The following is a 23,793-nucleotide window of genomic DNA, read 5'->3' as shown; positions in this document are numbered from 1 at the left end:
CAACGCCAGATTATTGTATGAAGGGGCGTTCAAGAAACCTGAATTATGTCAGTTAAACAGCACCTGTGCTACACGGAATCCCAGGATTTCGCATTTTACAGACAACGAATTAACTCTTTGCAGCCATGTATTCCCCCTGCGGTGGGTAGGCGAGGGTCGGGAACATTTTGTGCCAGAGCCGTCAAATGTCCGGAGAACTGCTTGGCTGCAAAAACTAACAGTGCAGCATCAAGTCACTAAACAAGCGCTCCTATCTGTGTCTGCCCGCTCAGCCAATGTCCTGCTACTATTGACCAGGACAGGAAGTTAATCTATTCAGGAATCTGAACCAAAACACCGTGAGTCATGCTGATGCGGTATACGAGGGGAAAGCATCAAGCAATACATCAATATAAGATATTAAATACATCTTAAATCGAGAGTTATCTCAATGTGCTGCCGAAGCAAAAATGTAAACTGCTTAAAAGCAACAGTGTTATACGTGAGATGTTCTATTGCAGTCTAAATATATTTATTTGATTTATGTGAAGACAAATGTAAAATTCAATAGGAAATCATTATTTAGCTTATCGTTTAACTTTGTGCTAGAATAACAATGTGTAACTAGTGGAATAACTTAGTGACTGGACATGCCTAGAAGTTGCAGGGGAAATGACTTTGAATGAGTTGCAAGCGAAAATAAAACTTGGGAGAATATGATCAAATGTCAGCTTCCTCGATGGTGTCTCGGTGGGAAAAGAACAATGGGACGAAGATTTGTTATCGGTTTTTTGTATTATTTAAGTCGTGATTCTCCAATACAAAAGTCTTCAGGTCCTCAAGTGCTTTTGAACAGTCAACAGCTGCAATGAAAACACGTTTGGATATGACGAGAGGTAACAACAATAGCCTACCACAGGAAGAGTTTTGATAAACAGCTGGCAGAGGACAGCGGGTTGTCGGTTCCGTCTTTTTTATTAATCTCCATGATTATTTGGCATCAGTTCTTCTGGTGCCTGGCTGCGGCGAGAATCCGCCTCGATAGACACGCGCTGGAGGGTCCTCGCACACCACATGACGCTCCCCAGTCCCCACCATCCACGCGCTCGTTGAGACTTGAATGAGCCAATACTGTGGCAGAGCTCTGCTCGAGGGGCGTCATCAAGTGCTGTTAGACGTATCTAAATTAGATCAACTCCACACAAAGTGCAAATTCGGGATATTTTCTCACACTTTGGGATGTAGCGTTTTGTGCGTGGAAACTACAGAGAATGTGTTATAATAATGGATATTTAGTAAGGCGATTCTCTGAATCGGGTGCCCTTTGTGTCCCCCAAGCTTACTTCAGAGATTTTAAATGAAAGGAAACTACAATATGCATTTTAAAGCACTGAATTAAAGGAACAGGGTGTTTGCATTACAATGTAAAACTAAATATATATTTTTAGTTTTAGTTTTATAATAATTAGTTGTCTTTGTAGTAGACAACACACATTTTTGCATGTCCTCACTGAGCATCATCACATATTCATTGAATATTAAAGAAATAACAATTGCCAATTATACCAACATTTTGATGCTAATATAATCATATGCGCGTGTACTTTAACTGAGAAAAAAAAGTCTGAAAAAATAAATGAATTATCTATGAAACTGCACTATTGACACTCGTCCCCCAGTTTGTTTCAACCCCGTCACGCTAAACATTTTACCCCCCTATTAAAATAATGGATCAGTCCATGTGACATCTGCATTGAGGGAGTGACATCACAGAAGTCTAATGAGGAAAAGGCGGCAAAGAAAGGCATGTGTCAGTGTCTTTTCTTACCTATATTTCATTTTTTTATTGTCAGATTGAGATTGTCAAGCTCAACATTTCAACTCTGTTGTATGAATTACTTATAGTAAACAATTATTTAGGAAAAATTAAACAATAGTTTTGCAAAATATTACAATTTGATGATGTCCTTAAATTCCATGTGGTGATGTCTTAGCTAAACAAGGTCTCATGGCTATACTTTTTGCCAAAAACGTACATGTATTAAGTTAGCTTGAAGATCCAGTTAGCTGGGGGCCTGTATGCATCTAGTAGGACTTCATTTACATCTGATGCAAAACCAGTTAATGGAACATTTCTGAAAACGGTATAATTTGTCTTGTTAAATCATTGTATAGTATTTTTGTTTTGTTTGTGTTTTTCAAAAAAGGAGGCTGGACTTTATACTGGGGAATGATAGTATGTTATTGAAGTTATCAATTAAAAATAAGTCATGTCTATATTCCTTTCCATTAGGGAAACATTTGCTGTTCCCATAAGCCACCAATAGAGGGCACTAAAAGTCCATTCTTAAAAGCAATAATCCTCTCAAAACTAAATAGGAGTTTACAGTATTGAGTATATATGATTCCAAACTTTCACAAGATGCCAGGGAATCCCACATTTAAAACTTGCATTGTTTTAATAATCTTTAACCCAAATAGAGTACATCCCATTAAACTACATTGGAAACGACCAGTGTCCATTTTAAGCAAAGTGTTTTTTTAAAGATTAGCAAACACACTGCCATTCAACCAAATAGGAGTCTAAAATGTTTAAACTTTCCATGTTTACTTTGACAAATTCAACGTTTCAGGTCCAAGCCTACCTGCCACGGATCAAAGCTGTTTCTATTGGCTGCCCATCTGCATGTGAGCAGTCTCCCTGCATCCCGGGCCCCAGCTGCTGCTGTGTCACATCTTGTTTACACCAGGGGCCACGGCTGTGTTTGACCTAGTTGCTGAAAAGCCCCAGAGGCAAAGTTGGAAACAAACTACACATAGACACAGACATGGGGAAAATACAGAAGCCATTTTTTGGACAGAAATGAAGGACATTTGTCAGTTACTACTAGAACAATAACTGAATGGGCAGAAAGGTCAGTTCAGGTCGATACATCTATGTAAATATATGTTCATTTTATTTGAAGATGTTTTAGTGATTTTTAATCTCATTATTTGTGTCACTCAATACTGTAATATGTTAAATCAACTGGAAATAGCACATGTAATCTTTGAAAAGTAAAGCCAGATGATGTGGAGTCCATTTAAAGATGTTATCTTTCCAAAATGTGCCAACTCCCAATATCTGAGGACTTGTGGTCCTCACAAAGACAGATGTACACAGGTCAGTGGTTGGTGATGTGAAGCAGTTTCCATTCAGTTTAAGAGTCCAGACAGAGAAGGGACCAATGTCTCCTCCCAGTTGTGTGAAGTCCCACCTTCAATGTTCAACAGAGAAGTCAGTGAGGCAGCTACTGTCATTGGCTGGGAGATTCATGAGTCACGTCCTCGTTCTTTGGTAAACTGAGCAGCTCCTGGATCCTCTGCATGTCCGTATTGACTTCCTCTGCCTGAGAGCCCACGTTCAGATCTCCGATCAGTTCTTCTGTCACGTTCAGTCGGTCCGTCCTTCAGGGAAAAAGAAGGAGGGACAGGTGACTTGAGGATAACACCAACTTTTAATTAACATTTTTAGTTTTAATACTAATATCCTATAAAAAGTGTAAAAATAATGTTAAAGTCTTCTAATATATCTCACCATTCTGCGAGTTTAAGATCGTACAGTTCGCTGCGCTCTCTCCTCCTTTGGTCTCTGGAATTGTCTCCTGCCATCGACCGCATGCCAACAATCAGAGCGCCGGTGGGCAACCTGCGAGGGGGAAATGCAAATATCAAATATATATGAGAACACAATACCAAGCAGAACACAAATCTGTATACTTCTAATGTGTGGGCACACCAGGTGATACATATATGTAATGTAACATCTATGGTTGACACTTTCCTGGACATTTCAACACTGAGGACACTGGGTACGTAATAGATTCCTGAAACACTTCCTGCTATAGTATAATCTGTTTGCAACACATCCAGCTTTCACATGTGAGCAGCTATTTTATTGCCAACACATTTAAGCTGTCTGTTATTTGCACCATTGTAATAAATTAGTGGCATATCCCCTCATTGGTGTTTCACAAAGTCACGCTTTCCTCTGCCATGTGCCCCGGACGAGAGGCCGAATCTGGGCTGAGATCTGGAGCGTGATGTGCTTTACGATTAGCTGCCTGCTTTCATCTGGCCCTCTTCGGTCCCCACTGCACCTGACGGAGCCGGGGCCGGGGCTGTTTGCACACATCAGACGCTCCAGGTGGCCGGTCACTCAGGCAGACAGCGAGGAGAGGAGGAAGCCATGAGAGTGTGTAGCCAGCAGGAGAAACAGAGCAGGGCTGAGCCAAGTGATGATCACAGAGACGATCCAAACCAGCCCCTCCAGTCTGTTACACCATCAAACACCTCACACTCATTCTCCATTACACAATCAGATCCGCTCTTGGCTCTGTGCGCTCGGCAGAAAGCTGCCAGAGGAGCGAGTGAAAGTGGGACAGAGAGAGAAGAAAGGGTGGAGGAGAGGGGGTGAAGCATAAGTCCAGATCAGAGCATGGTAGAGTGAGACGAGATGCTGGAATAACAGAGATGGTAGAGTCGGAGCAGGGCAGCTGCTGCCTTGGCCTGCCTCCTTGCTCTAGTACCCAGAACACGGCCCTCTGCGGTGCACATGAGTCCCTCTGGCCCCGTAAACAGAGAAGAAGGGGGGGTGGGGGTCCAGCTGGGCGACAGAGGGTTGCTGGGAGGGGCGCAGCTGGCTGCCAGAGTGCTCTCTGCTCTCAGGCACGAACGTGGACACAAGCACGAGCAAATACGCATTGCAGCCTTTGACAATGTAACTCACATGTGAGGAATGATTTAGAAACGTTACTGTAACAGGTGGATGTGTTGGACACTTGTGGAAGCAGAAGCCTTACCCCAGTACCACTCCGATGAGGGTCCCTGCCAGCAGCCCCCCCGGGCCCAGGTTCAGCCTGAACAGACCTCCAGTCACAGCTGCTCAAACACACACACATCTTATCATCATCATCATCCATAACTTAATGTGCTGTTATATTTACTGTCTGTGTTAAAACAATTTGTCATCTGGTTAAATGAGGATTACAAAAGTTTCACTACTATGGTCAGTAACAGAAATTCTACCAATCGTATCAACATTTGGGAAGCCGAAGATGGCATCCATGCATATTGGAAATGATTATTTCTTTAAATAGTACAATTCAATTTTCAGGGCAGTGGATTCATGAAGTAATGCCTTTTGTTTATCAATGGATGGACATTGTTATGCATTACTTACAAAACTGTAGAAGACAGATGACAGGATATGAGGTGAGAGAGAGTGCAATAAAAGGCCCTCGACTTGTGAACTGGTGCCAGTAACATCGTAATGATGACGTTGACATGACTCTCAGACGGAGATATGTGATTGTGACGAGAGCGCTCCGTCTGCTTTTCCGGCACAAATAACATGAAAACATTGCGACTCACCTCCAGCTGCGACATAATGGCTGACTGCGTTCTTGTCCCGGTAGACGGACAGCCCAGTGCTGACAGAACTATAGAGGTAAGGAAACAGACAAGGGATGAGGGAGAGGAACCAAGCCATTTAAGGACATTTTGAACATGAAATCAAATATGAATTACAACCGATTCATTACTGCTACACATTTAGCAGCAAGTTGTTGCCACAGAGCCTGTTACCGTTTGCTCTGACTCCCATAACTTGGAGCCAAACAAATAAACAGGCCTTTCTGGTATTTCAGTTGAGAGGAGAATAACCGGAACTAATTCATCTTTGTTGAGTTTCTTTGTAAACAACTAAATGTTCCTTCCTTTACTCTACTTCAATGAATAATGTGTCTGCTTACTTGAATAACGTGACGAAAGCAGCCACTCTCCAGCTCCATCTCCATCCATATCTCACAAATCCTCGGATTGCTGCACTATGGGCTGAGCGCTGATTTGGACAAAAATCAGAAGGTTGAATGTTATTACCATGATGCTATAAGATTAACTATACAAATATCTCCCTGTAGTGCAGTCTTTTTTTACTAGAACATAATCAGCAAGGATTACGCGCAGAGTCAAAATGTACAGGACTCGGAATTATCATCACAAAACTAACTGATGAGTGTGCAAAACAAACAGTGAGGAATATTAGACAATTGAGGTTACTGTAACTTTACTCCTTATACCTGACCTTGAGTTTTTACACCTTTGTTGCAGAGGTGGGAAGTAGTGGAGTACAAATACTTTGTTACTGTACTTAAGTACATTTTATTGGTATCAGTACTTAACTCCACTACTTTTTACTTTGACTTCTTACATTTTGAACACAAATACCTGTACTTTCTACTTCTTACATTTTCCAAGCAGGCTGGTTCCTTTAGTTTGAATGTGTGTTTGGTGGCGTGATCATTATTATTTAGAGTCATTGCGTGCCTATTGATTTGAACACGATCCGTGTATCCATCATTTCCTGGTCTTCTCTAAAGAAGAGGGACCAATGAAAACGTTGTCATGTTGCCGTTGTTCAGCATGGAAACATTCATTAGCTAACAATGACATTATTGTTCTATTAATATAAAGGGAGGTCAGGTACTCTTTAAAACAGCTGCTAGTTATGGGTACTTTTTACTGAAGTACATTTCGAAGCCCAAACTTAGGATAGGATGTGTTTACTTTTGCCATCTCTGTTCAACAGTAGAGTTAATGACACTTCCACACTCAGACAGTCCACTCGTCCACTTCTGCCCCTCGTCCACTCACCACTGCCTCCACTCGGCTGCTGTAGAGCTCTGCCTGGCTGACCTGGATGTAGCTCTGCCTGGCGTGGCGGGCTGCAGGCACGCCTCCGTACAGCAGGCCGGCGAGGGCACCCACCACCCCGCTCTTTATCACGCTGGTCAGCTCCTCAGGGTACGTGTGTTTCTCACTGCAGGGAGACAAGAGATCCACCTCCTTTAACAAACAAATCAATGCCATGATTACAAATAAATAACCTAAAGAAGTTCTTTATAAACTAAATCGGATCATTCAGAGTTTATTAAACTTAGTTTTCAGCCTGAAAAAGATGGTATTAAGTACATTAAGCTGTCCTTCCATATTTTTGTTACAGTGAAATTACATATTTAATGCATTCAATGATTTCACTTTTTTACTACTGTGTGCATAGATTCTCCCATTTGAAAAACAACAGCAAAAAATACAATTGTTATAATAAATATGATGTAATGTCTCTATGATAGTATGAAGGATTCTAGTTCGAATCCACTCGTTCCTAGTGGTCCTTCTCTGTTTTGTCAAGGACGAATTATTGACAAAACAGTGTAAATCCTTGTGTATACTTAAACATCTGTATACTCCCTTTGTCCTAAAGGTCAGATGTGATGCTAAACGCTTAAATACAAATTATGTAATTGATTTTTGAAACTCCAAATGTGCTAAGCATGCACAAACAACTGGTCATTCCTCACAAATGTTGTCGTGGAGAGAATAAGCTTCAGGAAAGTTTGGTCTGTGTTTATTGAGTAGCAGACATTCTGAATTTGTGTGTGTTTTTATAACGGCCGTGTCAAAAATGACCATCCAAAAAAAATACTGTATACCTCAGTGGTGTATGGCTTTTTAGGAATTACACACAAAGGTATTTTTTTATGTCACTTATTTCAGAAACACTTTTTGTTATAATCCATGGAATGCTCTTAACATCCCGATAGCAATGAATATATGAAATGCTTTGACAATAAATACATTAAAAAAATGTCATCTGTGGAAGCCGTAGCGGTGTAAAAAGCACGACCAATCATTTTAGCCGGCCCGGCTAAAATAACTGGATGGCCTACCTGCCTGTCAGCCTTCCATCTGTGCACAAACTTATCTCGTGCCCTCATTGGTCATGTGCGCGTTCGTGTGTGTTGGAGGAGGGGCTCTATAAGGAAGTGGCAGATTTTCTCCGGTTGTGTATTTTCTAATTCTAGCGATCTCGAGCTGGTTTCTCCAAAATTACCTACCCCACCTTTAAGTAAAAGTCATCACATTTCAAGTTTAAAAAATATTTTTAGAGATAGCTGTATGACATAGCGGGTCACTTTTGACAGCACAAAAGTTAAGTGAAAGAACAGAAGACAAGTCATGAAGGAACAGAAATACCAACTCCATTTCAAAGAGGTCTTTGATGCGGCCCCATCCCGTGTTTGCTAATTCTGGCCTGCCCATGTTGCTCCACATGGCGCTGGGAGAGGGGATGGGTGGAGGACTGGTTGAAGAGGAGGACGAGGACGAGGAAGAGGGCATCTGTGCGGGCTGGGCAGCAGCCACATCAGCAGCATGGACCCTGGGGAGCAGGGAGCAGAAGGGAGGAGGCCTGGCGCTCTGGAGGAGGCCCTGCAGTAGGCCGGTGCTCCACGTGCCCCCGGAGGGTGAATCTGCCCGTCTCTGTGGGGCGGGGCCCGGTCTGGGCTGCTCTGGATACATCACGCTTCAGCTGGCAGAGAGGGAGAAACACACGGCCGTGGGTTGGGATGTTGCACTCTGTTTCCATTTAAAATCAAAATAAACAGCCTGAGGGCAAATGTAATCCTGTCAGGGCACACAGGCTGTCCAACTCAGCAGCTGTTAAATGGTCCTATCAAAACACACTGGGCTCACAAGCAGCCTTTCTGGGAAAGCCTTTCTTTATGGACTTTAAAATTATGTTTCATGCACTGCTGCGACCCTCAGGTCCTCTGAGCAGGGTGGGCTGCTCCAGGTTCAAACATTACTAAAAAGGTTGCTGTATTTTAACAACAGAAGTCCCAGAAAATGCCATATGACTGATAATATTTGTCTTCTGGTTTTGTAGTCCAGTTTGTTTTATATCATATCACTTTTTGTTCTGTCCTGTGAGGATCCCTTATTTCTAATGACATTTCGTCTTTAAAAAATTGATTACTAACAGGAAATGGATTAAGTAACATCACATTTTGATAATCAATTTTAACGCTATACTTTTTGTCCAATTCAGGCACCAACATTGCTGCTCACAGCTTCACAAATGCAGGTGGATGTGTTTATTTTGATAAAGTAAAAGTAAAATACGACAGAATAAAAAGACCTGCATTAAAATACTTAAACTTATAGTAGCAAAAGTAATAGTTATGCTTCATGTGATTTAGGATGTTCAACTTAATGCTGCAGCTAGTAGAGGTGGAGCCAATTTGAAAACGTATAAAGTTAGCTAAAAAAAACATTGTGATTTTAATTTAGTTTTAATAATCTGAAATCTGCTAAATAACTAAAGCTTTCAAATCAAAGCAGTAGAGTAAAAAGTGCCTCTGGTTACATTCCAGGACTGCACATGTGAATTACTGTTAGCTTTTGTTATACATCCTTTGAAATATAATATACTAGGTTTATTTTTGTTCTATTATTTTAAGCAAAGCTTGCAATTGTTCTGACATAGTGCTGTGTCTTTTTTTAAAGTACATGTTTAACAACTGTGTCATTTTATAAAATACATTTCTAACTGGCTAAATATTCCAAAAGGTTAATACAAAATGTCAACAGTCAAACTGTCGATAAAGGGAGCCTCACGTTAACACCATAGTCTTTCTTAATGTCTTCCATTTTTGTGAAGCACTTTGAATTGCCTTGTGTTGAAAGGTGCTATATAAATAAACTTGCCTTGCCTTGCCTTGCCTATGGTCAACACTTAGCATGCTATTAGCATCTGTAATATTTGTGATATAAATGAAGCATCTTACCAGAAAGCAGCACAGAAATTATCACTCAAAAAGCGTTTGTTTTAAGTAACCAAACCGTAGTTATGGTACACGAATTCCAGTTAGTTTACACATTTCTGTTTTAAATAATTTAACCTCCTGTCGGATGCTTCAAAACGGTGACTTTCCCATAACCTGCCGGTGTTCCGACCTTTGACCTCGGAGTCTACAGCGACACAAACCACAGCGCCCCCTGCGGTGGAGGAGTGAACAACAGGCTGCATGTGGAAAGGTACTACACGGTCTTATCACATGAAAAAAACACTTTTAATATTATTCAAAGTCAGGACATTTAAAAAACAAAACAAAGATTTAACATTGTATTCATATCATAACTTCAACATCAATTTAGTTTTTTTAAATACTGCAAATGTGTGCATATCTCAGACGTTCTACTTTCTATGAGTTAATAGATACCAATTGATTGCAGTTGCAGTTTCTGAGATACACACATTTTATAACACACACTGTATTAGTCTCTGTGTATATGAGACTACTGTTTTTCCTATAATATATAGTAAACAGTAGTTCCATCATGTGCCCATGTATGATGAAAAACTCTTTAAAGCTGGTTTGACCCATTTTTAATTGTAAAAATTAGAGTTGCAGACAAATGATTTAAGAACGAAACTGTTTATTGGCATAAAAACAGAAATCCTGCACCTCACACTTAAACCGGATAACTCTTCACATCTTTCTGGTCGCATCTACTGTACATACTGATAGTGATCTTCACTGTAATAGTGTCAAAAATAACCTTACATGGGTGAGAATCAGCTTTTTTGCATTACAATGTAAATATTACAACATATTCAACATGATCCTGCATCAACTACACACCGTCTATCATCTCTTAACACACATTATTTTCAAAAGGAAAAACAATTAGTGTTTCTTGGAAACTCCACAGATCAAAAATATATTCATTATTGCTTACTGCTGGCACTTGGAATAAAATGTTGAAGGAAAAAAATCTAAGCATAATTGTTCAACAAGTAAAAGTACATGTTCTAATGACACTTGGTAAAGGGATGCTGTAGTTACCCAAGATGTCCAGTAGAGGAGAGTGTAACAAATAGATTTTTGACCATTACATTACTATTAATAGGGATTATTACATATGGAATTTTAGCTCATGGTTCTCAGTGTTTCCCATATTATTCAACATACTAGAAGGCAACTTAATGACAATACAAAAAAAACAGTTCTTTATGGTGCTTAATCCTCCCACTGCATTAAATATGTAACAGCATGGCATGTGTAACTATTATTATTATCTTTATCGGTACAACTTTTGTAGATATTTAAGCAGCAGACAAAAGTGACATAAAGAATTTAAAACCAAAGATTTATGATATCCAAGATGATGATTATAATTCAATTAAAAGTCACATTTTACAGCGGCTTTTGGAAAGTGGTTTGATTTGATGTGAAATCTGGGACCTACATGTTGCCTTTAAAGTAGAATGATGTTGTGGTGTGTGATTACATTCATGTTTGAGAGTCCTTCACTGCAGAGCCTCTCATAGCTCCGTCCTGCCCGCTCTGTGCACGATCTGGTTGTAGTTGCTATTTAGTTTTGGTTTGTAGGTGAGGAGACTGCTGAAATCAGTGAGGAGTGTCTCCCAGTAGCAGGAAACGTCTTTCATCCGCAGGTGCTCCAGGATGAACTCCTTACCCCTGTGAGGAAACACACAATTACAGTCAGTGTGCCGTTCGCCGTTATCTCACTTTCAGTTCAAACACAAATGTTAAAATATGTTACCTTGAGGCGATCTCCTGTGCAATGTCATCGTTCTCTTTGACAAACTGTAGCAGTTCCCTGAGGAGAGAGAATATGTAAAGACATATCAACGTTTAGCGTGCATACAAAGGAGATTCACACCTTCATATATGAGAATTCACACCCTGACAACATTAAAACAAAATGCCTTTCGTGCCAAATACATTCATTGAAGTACCGGCCTGCACATTTATGATCTTCATTAATCAGTCACACGTCTGGGACTATCAGGTTTTACAACTGTAACACCTTCACATGTGTAATTATATAGCGCTGACATACATCAATCTTGTATCACAGATTACAGGCTTTTTAAATATTACAAAAGAACCACAAAATATAATTGTGGAAGCGGCTTTTATCCATTACACTGCCAGACACATTTTAATGACAACTGAAAACATATATTTTCTTTAAACTCAGGCTGCAATTTGCAATATTCCACTTCTACTGCTCTTTAAAAAATTGTTTAATGTAATGTATTTATAAATTGTTTCTTATTTTTGTCCTACTCTTTACTGAGAGGGTTATCTGTTGTTAACTTTCTGATTTTTACTTCACCAGTGGGTGTTTTTGTTGTTTAACAAAACCTGAAAGTCCCTTCAGCGTGTGTCAAACACAGAACGTGGGTGTTTCTCAATGTCGAGGACGTTTCCTTGGTAGGACATTTCCTTCAGAAGCGTGGCAAGAATCCTTCATAGCCTCGGAAAACGAAGAACGGTGGAACAGGCTAACAGGTGTGCGTCATATGCGAGGCCCCGCCTTAAATGGAGCACGATATAAGATTTGGAAATTGGTCCGTGCGCAAAGCATTGTGGGGATTTTAAGACCGCGGAAGATACACATGTGCAGCCTTGAAATTTCTCGCTACGAAGGACGCCGGGCTCGGTAGAATTCCAAGTATGCTGGACATTGGAACAGTCCTTCGGCGGGACTCGATGACGTAGCATCCTTGAAATAGTGGCTCTGGAGCAGCTTTCCTCGACATCTGACCACAAACTTTATCAACAAGGAAATGTCCGACAATATACCTGACATCCGATAGGTCCTGCTGCACGGGGATGTAATGGACCCAGGGCCGCAGCTGAGGGTAGAAAAACTCCTGCCATTCATCCCCAACATGGAACACCAGAGCCCCGCAGAGGAAGAGGTGTTTGAAGCGGAAGCTGGCCGCCACGCCTCGGAAGTTGAATAAATATCTGCAGGCGGATAGACAAAGACAGGGGAGATGGTTGAGATAGCCCACAGATCAAATTAGCATTATTTTTGCAGACAGTCAGTGAATCTTAAAACGTCCGTCATTCAAAATCCTGCTCACTTGTATTTGCAGTGATCGACCAGGGGGATTTCTTTGGCAGGGGGTCTCCCCAGTGTGTCCTAAAACAGAGAGGAAAACACAGGTTGGTAAATAATTATCACAGACTTTCAGATTTCACTTTTGATTAAATATCAAAGAAAATAATAAAAGGGTACAAATATAAAAAACGGCTGTGTTTTTCTGTCCTGAAGCTTTCTACTCAACCATCATTACTCAGGAAGGGTCAAAATAAGGCAAATATTTGATATTATATTTTATAATCTGGCTCTTAAATTAATTCCAACACATTTTTTAAAGTTAACTGTAAGCACTTTCACATTAAAAATTTAAATAGGGAGGGATGAAACCCTCTTTAATGGTCACACATGCAGAGCACACAGCACACACAGTGAAATTTGGCCTCTGCTTTTAACCCATCCTAGTACAAGGAGTCTAGTACTAGGAGCAGTGGGCAGCTATTGTACAGCGCCCGGGGAGCAATGGGAGTGGGGGGGGAAGGGGGGTGTCCGGTGCCTTGCTCAAGGGCACCACGGCAGGGCAGGAGGTGAACTGGGACCTCTCCAAGTAGAAGTCCACACTCCATATTTTAGGTCTGGTCGGGGACTTGAACCAGCGACCCTACGGCTCACAGTCCAAGCCCCTACTGACTGAGCCACTGCCGGACATAGTAGCAGTGGCGGTTCTAGAACATTTTACATGGGGTGGCAAAGGGGGGGCAAGAGGTCATGCCAGGGTGGCATGGGAGGGCGGACAGTACGTGGTATTTTATACTGTATATAACCTATTTATTGTTAATTCATGCCCTAACACAAGTGTTCTTAATTCACAAGAGAAACCAGGTGTTCAGACAAACAATTGGGTGCCCTTTGAGTCCCCCAAGCTTACTTCAACAATTTTAAATGAAAGGAAACTACAAAATGTATTTTAAAGCAATGAATTAATGGAACAGGTTGTTTTGCATTACAATGTAAAACTAAATATATATATTTTTTTGTTTAAAAAAAATTGGTTGTCTTAGTAGTAGACAGACATATTTGCATGTCCTCACTAAGCATTATTACATATTAATTTAATATTAAACAAATCAAAATGGCCAATTATCCCAAAAATGTTGCTGCTAATATAATCATATGCTTGTCAACTTTAACTGATCAAAAAGAAATTCTGAAAAAATACTTGAATTATCTATGAAATTGCAATATTGACACACGTCCCTCAGTTTGTTTCAACCCCGTCACGCCATACCATTTACGGAGGGTAAATAAAAAATAATGGATCAGTCCATGTGTGATCTGCATTGAGGGAATTACATCACAAAAGTCCTCTGAAGAAAAGATGGCAAAGAAAGGCAAGTGTCAGTTTCTTCTCTTACCTATATTTCAGTTTTTGTATTTTCAGATTAAGATTGACAAACTCAACATTTCAACTGTGTTATATGAATTAATAAAAGTAAATAATTGTTTATTACAAAATAAACAATAGTTTTGCAAAATATTACAATTTTGTAATGTCCTTGACTTCCATGTGGTGCCATATCTTAGTCAAGTACTTAGTTATAATTAAGTACACAAATGACATCACCCATCTGTTCAGAGAGCTAAAGGTGACCTGTGCAGCAACACATTTCAATCAATATGTGTCAATACTAAGAGCTGCTAGATTGTGCTGCTGTAATGGAATATGTAAGGAGAATAAGAACATACCATGTGGTCCAGCTGGAGTCTCCTCTGCCTCCTGATCCCTGCCTCTCTTTCTGACACTTCATCTGTATTCCTCACATACATGTCTTCTTCTTCACTAATGTCTTCATCTCCTCCTCTTCCTCCTGCTCTGACCCTCCTGGTCTCTTCATCTCCTCCTCTTCCTCCTGCTCTGACCCTCCTGGTCTCTTCAGTGAACTCTCTTTTCCTTTTCCTCTTTCTGTTCATCCTGATCACTTCTCAGATATGTATTTGTGTTGTTGTTGACACACTCCAGCTACTCTGGCCTGCAAGAGTCCACTTGTGAAAAGCACTGGTACAAATGCTTGTATAACTTTACACGTTAGGGCCATGTAGCTGATAAGTAGCATATCATAAATATAACATCAGAAAGTATTTATAAAACGCACACAGGAAGCTGTGTTTAGACCCAGTTTTTACGGTAAAGGATGTATCCTGGTTTCATTGATCTGGCCTCATTGCTGTGATGTGTAGTTTACGTGGATTTTACCGTGCCGCATAGTTTAGCAAAGTGATCGATCTCCCAGCTAGCGCTGTCTGTGTAGTATTTTGTAACGTCCCAAACAGCGACCGCCTGTTAAACGCTATCGATTCAAACGGCTGCGTTTTATTAATATTTAGTTTACAGCTCTCGTCCTTAGTAAAAACAAAACTAGTGGAAGGGGAAATGCTCCCAGGGGAAGCTGATCCACCCTAGGTGCTGGGACAGCTCGCTCCCTCTCTGCAGCTCTGTGAGCCGCGGTCTGTGTGAACGCCGCTCCACAGTTTAATGCAGGGCCGTAGCTGCGTTTTTAACGGGCCTAAAATGATATTTAAAATGATTCACTTTTAACTAATGTAATGCTTGTTTCGTTGCTTGAGAAGCTTGTGGAAATAGTGTAGGTTTGTTTTAGTACAGTTTTAGGGAAACAAAAGTTAGTGGGGCAGCTGGGGGGGCAAGGCTCTACAGTGGGGGGGCAGCTGCCCCCCCTTGCCCCCCCGTAGATCCGCCCCTGCATAGTAGAGTATACTTATTATTTCACTATTAAATTAGATCTTTTTGTGCTATAATAACCCAAATGATGTTTGGTTACAGCATTTTACAGAAGAGTTACTAATTCAAATAATCATGTCATTCTTTATAACCTACATTTTGAGCACTTGATTCCAAATCCAAGAACTTGAACAACTTGGAAACACCATATCAACAATCCTAATGTTTTCAAGGATTTCCAGCACCCATAGGTTCCCTGCATTATGTGTAGATGGACCCAGGTGTGTGTACTGACCCTTTCAGACTTCCAGGCCTGGTTCTTGGTGTACTCTGCGTCCACCAGCTCTGGAGCCTCTCTGGAGAGGAGGATCAGAGGGTCGCGCTCAGCACTGGTTCTATCAAAGTCAAAGAAATATACAGAAGAGAATGACTTCAGAGGAGGTGGGAACTTTGCTGCCAACTATGGTAAGAAGATAGTTGAGTAAAGAGTTTTTGAGTGACATTAAAACATTTGGATTCTTGTTCAAGTCTCAAGACTGACCTGGAGCCTCTGAAGAATCCTCTGGACTCTTTCTGATTCCACGGCCACTGAGCTGCAGACCTAGCACAACACATCACATGGTTAAAGCACACTGAAGTGATACTGTGCTGCAAATTATTGTTATTTTAGGCGTTCCATTTATCAATTTCTTGAATTATGCCATTACAAATGTTTTTTAGACATCTGATTAAGTGGATCAAACTGCAACAATCGTTAGACTAGTATTATTTTGATGTTAAAACCTAAAGAGGAGAGAAAATAAGATGCTAAATCGTACTTTTTAAGGTCGTCCCTCATTAGGTCCCATCGCCCCAGTCCAGTGGGGTATATGGGCCACACGGCAGGCCCCCCCTCCCAAAATGTCCACGCAGGGTACATGATGTCCTGGTAGTCTGCCGTCTACACAAAACAAACATACACATATCAAATACCAGTAATTTTATTTAATAAACTTTGTGTGCGTGTGTGTTTTCACATGTAAATGAAGCTACTGTCTGACCTTACTGAAAGAGAAGACAGGCAGGGTGGGCTTCACCCAGCTGGGGACTTGTGGGTAATCTCTGACATTCACCACCATCTCCAGGTCAGGTAACCTGTCAATCACCTCCAGGATGAAATGCTCCACCCCACTGCACCTGGAAAGAGAACAGATGTATAGACTGATCAGATATTCTCTTTTAGTCAGCTTACACTTGAGGGCAAAGTGTTCCTTCCCCCACAGAGTCCAACAAAAATGTGAAATGTCTCTCCTCACCTGGCAGGAAACATGCAGTTGCGTTCTCTGTACAGCTTATGTCCGATGATCTGGTAGTGTGTGCCCACGCCTCTCTGAACAGTCGCAGCCATGACATCCTCGGAGATGAATCCTTTAAAAGGCTGCAGGTCATCTTGAAGGACGCTGAAAACCGACAGAAAAAATTATCAAATCCACATTTCTTAATACAAAAATTCAACTGGCACAGTAGTGATTCAACCATATGTACTAGAAAAGCAAGCACACATTGTCCTCTCACTGACCTCAGATGGCAGCTGCAGTTGACAGGATTGCAGGGAGTGTGTTCTTTCACAGCATCAGAAATTCTGTCTCTGATGTTCTTCCACGGTTGGCCTGAAATAAATGCAAATGATGTCAGAATATAAGTTCATATTGGATTTAGATTCCTAGCGTTTACCGCTTCCAAGGCTGATTCATCCCATCAGGAAAGAGAGAGCTTATTGTGTCAGTATCCCCCATGACCCTGTCCCAAACAAAACAAGAAATACAACTATGAAAAAGTCAGGTCACTTAAAGTATATTAAAACGCCAATAAATGGATCCTGAAGCCGATGAAATGCAATTCTGAGAGGAAACAGTTACAGGATAAAGGAGCCAGCCTCTTTGCTAGCAAAATAAATATTAAAATGCATACACATACTAATAAATATATAAGGAATAATATTTTTGAGGAGAAATTCTTTCTAGGAGTAAATTGACATTCATAAAGCCCACTGTTTATCTTTACAGGACTTAATAATAATAGAAAATAATACTTTTATTTGCCTCAATGTTAAGTTTTGTGTTGTCACATGTTAGCAGTGTTTATATTTACATGAGAGTAAAATACATACTATGCTTGTGGGTCAGCCTGGACTTCGTTTTAACTTAAAAAATAGCCTAAAATATCTTGAATTGTGAATTGTTTTATTTCCTGTTCCACACATGATATCAAGACAGCATTACTGTTTTAGTTTGTCTGAGTAAACAGAGTGCAGCAAGCCAGAACATTTGTTAGAGCTAACTACCCTTAGCTGACCTGTTGCCAAAAAACGACCAGTCTTAATTAATAACCATTTAACTAAATACGATTAAAATGTCAATGTAGGCACAACTTTTAACCAGAGCTAATGCAACTCTTAAAGTTAACACAGTTAGCTTAGTGGAGTTAGCTCACAGGCTAGTCAGCTAGCTCGTGAAGTGATGAATGACTCCCAACATCAAAAGTTATCTCAAGTAGGTACAGCGAAACTAAATGCGCTCAAGTCGTACAGCCACTTTCTAAAAAAAGGTTTAATGAGTCGTATTTTTTAAAACATGTATTACCTGAGGCAGGAACCAAACATAAAAGACAAAGTTGCAACAGTATTAAAACCCTCCACAGCCAAAAGCGCTCCATTTCTCTCTCTATCCTCCAGCTATGTCTGAGAGGAGGAACAAAGCGGCGATCTGTGATCTACTACTCTGGGCTGAATGCAGTCGGTACGGTAAAGCGCACTTCAAAATTCATTTAAAGGTTACACTACCGTAACGTTTAAAAGACTTGCTTACTTTTTCATTAAAGGAATACTGCTCATACAATCTCTCTTTGCATAATACACATTCTGCCTGTCTGATAAATTAATCAATAAACCAATCTTTATTCATTTAAAGCATGAAATCTTATTTTCCAGTGCATAGTATTATACAATTAAAGGGTGATTAAATCCCCACGGTTCCTCTGTTCTAATTGAACAATGTATGTCAAGGGCATAGATGACTGGATGATTGTCCATGGATTGTTAAGATGAGTTGGGGAGAGAAGAGGAGGAAAGTAAGAGACTGAGTGACAGAGAGAGGAGGAGACAGGTGGAGAGAGAGAGATAGAGAGAAGCAGAAAGAGACAGAGGAAATAGGGATGACATTTTTGTAAGAACTTTTCATTTTTGCTAGGCAGTTCTTTAACTTCTCGGCAAACAAAAAGCGTGGAAACACGTAAATTACTGAGCAACAATGCACCAAATCTGTCTCTCTCTGCTCTCTGGCCTTTGCCTTTGCTTGTTTTCCCTTTGCTGTGCTGAGGAAGGTCTTGAGTTCCCCAATTTTGACGGGAAGGACAGGGTGCTGGACATCAACGAGCGCAACTACAAGAAGGCCCTGAAGAGATACGACCTGCTGTGCCTCTTCTACCACGAGCCGCTGCCCGCCAACAAAGGCCTGCAGAAGAGGTTCCAGATGACCGAGCTGGTGCTGGAGGTGAGGAGGAGGAGGAGAGAGCACAGACACAGAGAACCACAAAGAAACAGTGTTAAAGTAAAGGTCATGGTAGACTGATATTCTCTCTTTTATAGAAAAAGTCTTAAATAACTGTAATGTGTTTCAATGCTCCTATAAATGCTCCTATAAACGATGAATCTTATTTCAGAAAAACAACTTTCTTTATTATTGTTTGGTAAATGATTTACTCATTTGGTATTACTGCAGTTAATAATGTTAGTCATCAATTGTAAGTCAGTTGGATGAAATATCTTAACATCTGTTTGATGGACAGCCATAAATTACTGACATTTCTGTTAAATTCATTGACATTTATATAAAACAGAACTGAAAATGTTTGCATTAGAAGAAAAAAAATATTACTGAAATAATTAATCGCTTATCCTAAAAGTTTCTGATACATTTTCAGTCGATTCAGGTTTGATTCAGGAACTACAAAACTCATTCCATGCCATCAGCCTGAATTAAATATGGTTATTATTAGCCAATGAGCATACCAGCAGCAAGTAGCATTTAGTCTTCTTGCTTCATAAATGGCATAAACAATTCATCAATTATGATAATAGTTAGCCATACGTTTTCCACCCTTTTACTACAAATCTGTAATTTCCCAGACACCACCGTTGACTTCTTCAGGTATGCACCTGAATCCTGCCGAGAAGACACCATTACTGATGGAAGACGTGTGTTGTGACATACTGTATATATCCCCGACATATCTCATGTCACATAGAGCTTATATCCCTGTGGGCTACACTTGCAGCCTCACCATTGTGCACGTATGACTCTAACCTGTCAAAACATTTTACGGACAGGAAAACCAGACACTGAAGGCATCATTCTTCCTCTGCCTGCATTATGTATCACACATGTGTCACCTGCACATTCTTCACTGGCAGGAAGTCATTTAATCCCATAATGGGCCCTCCGCTGTGTGTCATATGTGTCTAGGGATTGTTTCTAGGTCATTTTAGTAATTATAGCTTGCTCCCAAAACTCTTTACTATCTGGCGTTGAACTAGAAATACTTTTTTTTCACATTTATGAGCTAAAAGCCGTCCCATGTCTTTACCTTTTCATTATAGCTTTTACATTCCTGTCATGCACTGAAAACAGAATAACATTCAGTTAAGTAGAGTAAAAGATGGTATCTATTGAGTCTCTTTTCAACAGTTAAACACAGGACTTTCAGGACTGCTGTTTGTGTTATGTGATAAACCAAAAATGCATAGCTTACGTGATAAGTCGTATGCTGACTGACATTTGTCTGTGTGACCACCCAGCTCACAGCTCAGGTCCTGGAGGACAAAGACATCGGCTTTGGGATGGTGGACTCCCAGAAGGATGCCAAAGTAGCCAAAAAGCTGGGTATGACTCATCTGTCTGCATCATTCCATTCCCTGTGTATGACTTTGCTTTCCCTGAAACGATTTGAACTATTGTCTTTGCTACTCGGCTATATTCTCCATTAGGTCTTGAAGAGGTGGGCAGCTTGTACGTCTTCAAGGACGACCGTGTCATTGAGTTTGATGGAGAGCTCTCCGCAGACACACTGGTGGAGTTTCTGCTGGATGTGAGTGGAAATCTTATCCTGATATGTTTTAAATGTGTAATATTGGAATCAATTGAGAAAGGAAATTCTCAAGCTGAAGTCTCATTAGCAACAGAAGCTTTCATGTCATGTTCCCTATCTCTTATCAGAGTCATAATCTGTGACATTTTCACATGAGTTCCAATAATGATTTTATATTTTGGGGAAACGAGTTGCAAATTAGGAGGGTTTTTCCACACTTACATGTTAACAGATGCATCTTGGAGTGGTAGTTAACTGCTATCTCAAAGATTTTAAGTCAAAATCACTGACCTGTTTTTTACTGCCCCCAAGGTGCTGGAGGACCCAGTAGAAATGCTCAATAACGCCATGGAGCTGCGAGCCTTCGAGAGGATGGAGGAAGACATCCGCCTCATTGGCTATTTCAAGGGAGAAGATTCATGTTAGTGTTAAGAAACACAGAAAATAAATCCATGTACACCTCTTCTCTGTCCCATTAACTTGCCTCACAGTCCCTAATGGGTTTCAGAGGCTAATGGAGTTATACACCATGCGAAAGGGAAACCTGATTCCAGACTGTGGCACTCTCAGTCCCCTTTAAATAGCTTCTAGTTCTCTGTCTAATAGGTCAAACTGCAATTATAGTTCCTCTAAAAAAAGTGAGAAAAGTGAGACAGGGAAGATGCTATCTGGTCCGATATGAGGCATGAAGGTTCATTATGGAGCCTATTTCTATCCAGTTATAGGTTGGTCCTTGGTTGTGACCTTGCATGGAGCAGAGCCAGGAGCGAGTTATAAGCGCATGCAACTGTATTGGGGAGACCTTTTACTTGCTGGTGAATACAGTCGAATCATCAAATTAAATGAAGCGAGTGTGTTTCACTGCTCGCCTTCCTGATCACATACTGTACATTATGGTTGGGATGTGAGCAGGATGTCAACAAAGCATTGTTCTGCCCTTCTGACGGTTCCTCATCAGTCTCTCTCTCTCTGTCTACTTTTCCTCAGACTACAAAGCTTTTCAGGAGGCCTCAGAGCGATTTCAACCTTACATCAAGTTCTTCGCTACATTTAGTAAATCTGTAAGTTTCGCGGCACAAAATGAATGTTGTGAATGTTCATATAGCAGAATGTAGAAATGATTCATTATGAAATCCTGGCATGTTGTGTGTTTCAGGTGGCCAAACATCTCTCCCTGAAGATGAACGAGGTGAATTTCTACGAGCCCTTCATGGAGGAGCCGGCCATCCTGCCGGGCCGGCCTCTGTCAGAGATGGACATTGTTGATTTTGTCAACCAGCACCGAAGGTTTGTTGTATTTTTCGAGGATTTTTTCAATATTTATTTAAACATTAACATTTTATGAAAATATGCTCTTTTACAGGGCTACTTTGAGGAAGCTCCGGGCAGAGAACATGTTTGAAACATGGGTGAGTAGTCCTAACAAGAGTTTGCAACTAAAATGATTTAAAATAATTGTTTTAAGGTGAATACTAATGTTTTTCCATTCCTAGGAGGATGACATGGACGGCATACATATTGTTGCGTTTGCTGAGGAGGAAGATCCAGGTTTCAGCCTTCTCATTTTGCCCTTGTTTCCCTTTTAAGTTGTTCTAGTACCCCAAAGCTCAGGTTCTGTTCTGTCCTCCTCAGATGGCTATGAGTTTCTGGAGATCCTGAAAGACGTGGCCAGAGACAACACCAACAACCCAGAGCTCAGCATCGTCTGGATCGACCCCGATGACTTCCCTCTGGTCTGTCTCATCATTAGCTTAGCAAGAGTATCAAAACTTTTGTCACGGTAACCTAACTCTGTTTGTCTCGCCCCTTCAGCTGACCACGTATTGGGAAAAAACCTTCAAGTTGGACCTGTTCCGACCTCAGATTGGTGTGGTCAACGTCACAGATGTAAGTCATGAGTGAACTCTTACACGTCACCTTAGAGAATTAACTCTTACCTTAACTTTCTGCGTTCCAGGCGGACAGCGTGTGGCTGGACATGTCCAACGATGAAGACCTGCCCTCCCCTGAGGAGCTGGAGGACTGGATAGAGGACGTCCTGTCAGGGAGGGTGAACACGGAGGACGACGATGAGTCTATGGACGACCAGGAGGACCCTGAAGGCTACGTCCCAGAGGACAGCTCCGAAAGTCAGGAGCCGGAGGAGGAAGAGGACGGAGATGACTAACTCACTGTTGAGGGTGGGTGTCCAGCCAGGTCAGACCTGGGTCAAAACTGGCAACAACCACATTACTGAGAAATTATTTCTTTATCTAATTGTTTGAGTAAAATAAAAATGATGTATGGTTTAATAAAAATGCAGGCCATGAAAACAAAGAGCTAAAAAATGCTCCTTAAGACTGAGATTCTTATAGTCAGATAAGTTTTTGTGAGATCTATTGGCCACATGTTAATATAAAAAATGATCATAGCTTTAAGGTTGAGATAAAATGAGATAAAATAAGATAAGAGGGATTGTGTCTATCTACGTGAAAATAATATACCAAAAGTGTTTTGTTCTTCTAATTAGAAAATAACTTGAACTGTTTTCTTGTGATGAATTCAGAACCGAATAAAAGTATATTCCGACAACCTGCTAGTGTTTTCATTTGAACCACCTCCGCTGTTTTACGGTATGTGAGAACACACAGTTCCCTCGCTCAACAGGGTCCAGACTGATGCTAAAAGACAGCAGATTGACATTTTCTCCCTCAACCAATGAGCGTTTTTCTCCTTGAATTATTCACACAACAGTGAATAATTCAGCATCATTATGCCTCCTAATGGGAGAAGGGACCCCGGCAGTGGGAGACGAGGTGAAATGCCCGACAAACTGCATAAGGAGCGGACATACCATGAATTAATAATACAGGGCCATGCATGAATGATTATTCCCCCGGAGGTGTGTGTATGTAAACAGGATGCGTGTGTCACACTGTGGGATTTACACATAATCCATGCAGCCAGATTTGAGATAAGAACATCCAAGTGTTAAACGTGACCCGAGGCAAGGAGACGTGACACGCTCTCTCCTGAGGAAAAGGAAGCAGACAGTGTCAGGATGTTCTGGGGCTTACATAATCCTGTTGATGTCAAGTGTGCTGGTGTTTAACATGACAAAAAGGGAGGCAGGACGATTGAAGTCTCACACACAAACACACCCGTGCTGCGATGACAGCAACACAAAGAGGGTGTGAGGGTTTAACAGCTCAGAATAAGGTTTCTGTTCA

The 23,793-nt window shown here is 40.9% G+C and overlaps 4 protein-coding genes across 4 annotated transcripts in view; 1 reads left to right on the top strand and 3 right to left on the bottom strand.

The window, feature by feature from the left end:
• LOC117498968 (multidrug resistance-associated protein 4-like) overlaps positions 1 to 1,079 on the bottom strand; it is a 30,129-nt gene extending 29,050 nt beyond the window's left edge. The window contains exon 1 of the mRNA XM_034151184.1: positions 894 to 1,079. Within this exon, the coding sequence (XP_034007075.1) occupies positions 894 to 967 (74 nt within the window). The 5' untranslated portion in view covers positions 968 to 1,079. The remainder of the gene's footprint in view (positions 1 to 893) is intronic.
• Positions 1,080 to 2,497: 1,418 nt separating this feature from the next.
• On the bottom strand, positions 2,498 to 9,801 carry timmdc1 (translocase of inner mitochondrial membrane domain containing 1). Its single transcript, XM_034151219.1, has 8 exons — positions 9,648 to 9,801; positions 8,060 to 8,389; positions 6,673 to 6,838; positions 5,772 to 5,860; positions 5,392 to 5,459; positions 4,821 to 4,899; positions 3,557 to 3,667; positions 2,498 to 3,426 (listed from the first exon to the last, which is right to left on the bottom strand). The coding sequence occupies exons 2-8, from the start codon at positions 8,377 to 8,379 to the stop codon at positions 3,276 to 3,278; spliced, it is 984 nt and encodes a 327-aa protein (XP_034007110.1). The 5' UTR covers positions 8,380 to 8,389; positions 9,648 to 9,801; the 3' UTR covers positions 2,498 to 3,275.
• Positions 9,802 to 10,282: 481 nt separating this feature from the next.
• On the bottom strand, positions 10,283 to 18,172 carry poglut1 (protein O-glucosyltransferase 1). Its single transcript, XM_034151210.1, has 11 exons — positions 18,082 to 18,172; positions 17,019 to 17,109; positions 16,756 to 16,899; positions 16,501 to 16,636; positions 16,279 to 16,400; positions 16,002 to 16,061; positions 15,756 to 15,855; positions 12,767 to 12,825; positions 12,480 to 12,647; positions 11,431 to 11,487; positions 10,283 to 11,345 (listed from the first exon to the last, which is right to left on the bottom strand). Exons 1-11 carry the CDS (start codon positions 18,152 to 18,154, stop codon positions 11,189 to 11,191), a joined length of 1,167 nt encoding a protein of 388 aa, XP_034007101.1. The 5' UTR covers positions 18,155 to 18,172; the 3' UTR covers positions 10,283 to 11,188.
• A 348-nt stretch (positions 18,173 to 18,520) lies between these two features.
• On the top strand, positions 18,521 to 23,147 carry LOC117498985 (calsequestrin-2-like). The gene is made up of 11 exons (XM_034151209.1): positions 18,521 to 18,990; positions 20,295 to 20,379; positions 20,484 to 20,584; positions 20,897 to 21,005; positions 21,572 to 21,645; positions 21,741 to 21,871; positions 21,948 to 21,993; positions 22,078 to 22,132; positions 22,217 to 22,317; positions 22,397 to 22,471; positions 22,542 to 23,147. Exons 1-11 carry the CDS (start codon positions 18,748 to 18,750, stop codon positions 22,749 to 22,751), a joined length of 1,230 nt encoding a protein of 409 aa, XP_034007100.1. The 5' UTR covers positions 18,521 to 18,747; the 3' UTR covers positions 22,752 to 23,147.
• The last annotated feature ends 646 nt before the right edge of the window (positions 23,148 to 23,793 follow it).

Source organism: Trematomus bernacchii, unplaced genomic scaffold (assembly GCF_902827165.1).
Source record: "Trematomus bernacchii unplaced genomic scaffold, fTreBer1.1, whole genome shotgun sequence".
NCBI classification, from domain to species: domain Eukaryota; kingdom Metazoa; phylum Chordata; class Actinopteri; order Perciformes; family Nototheniidae; genus Trematomus; species Trematomus bernacchii.
This window is presented reverse-complemented; position numbering and strand designations above follow the sequence as displayed.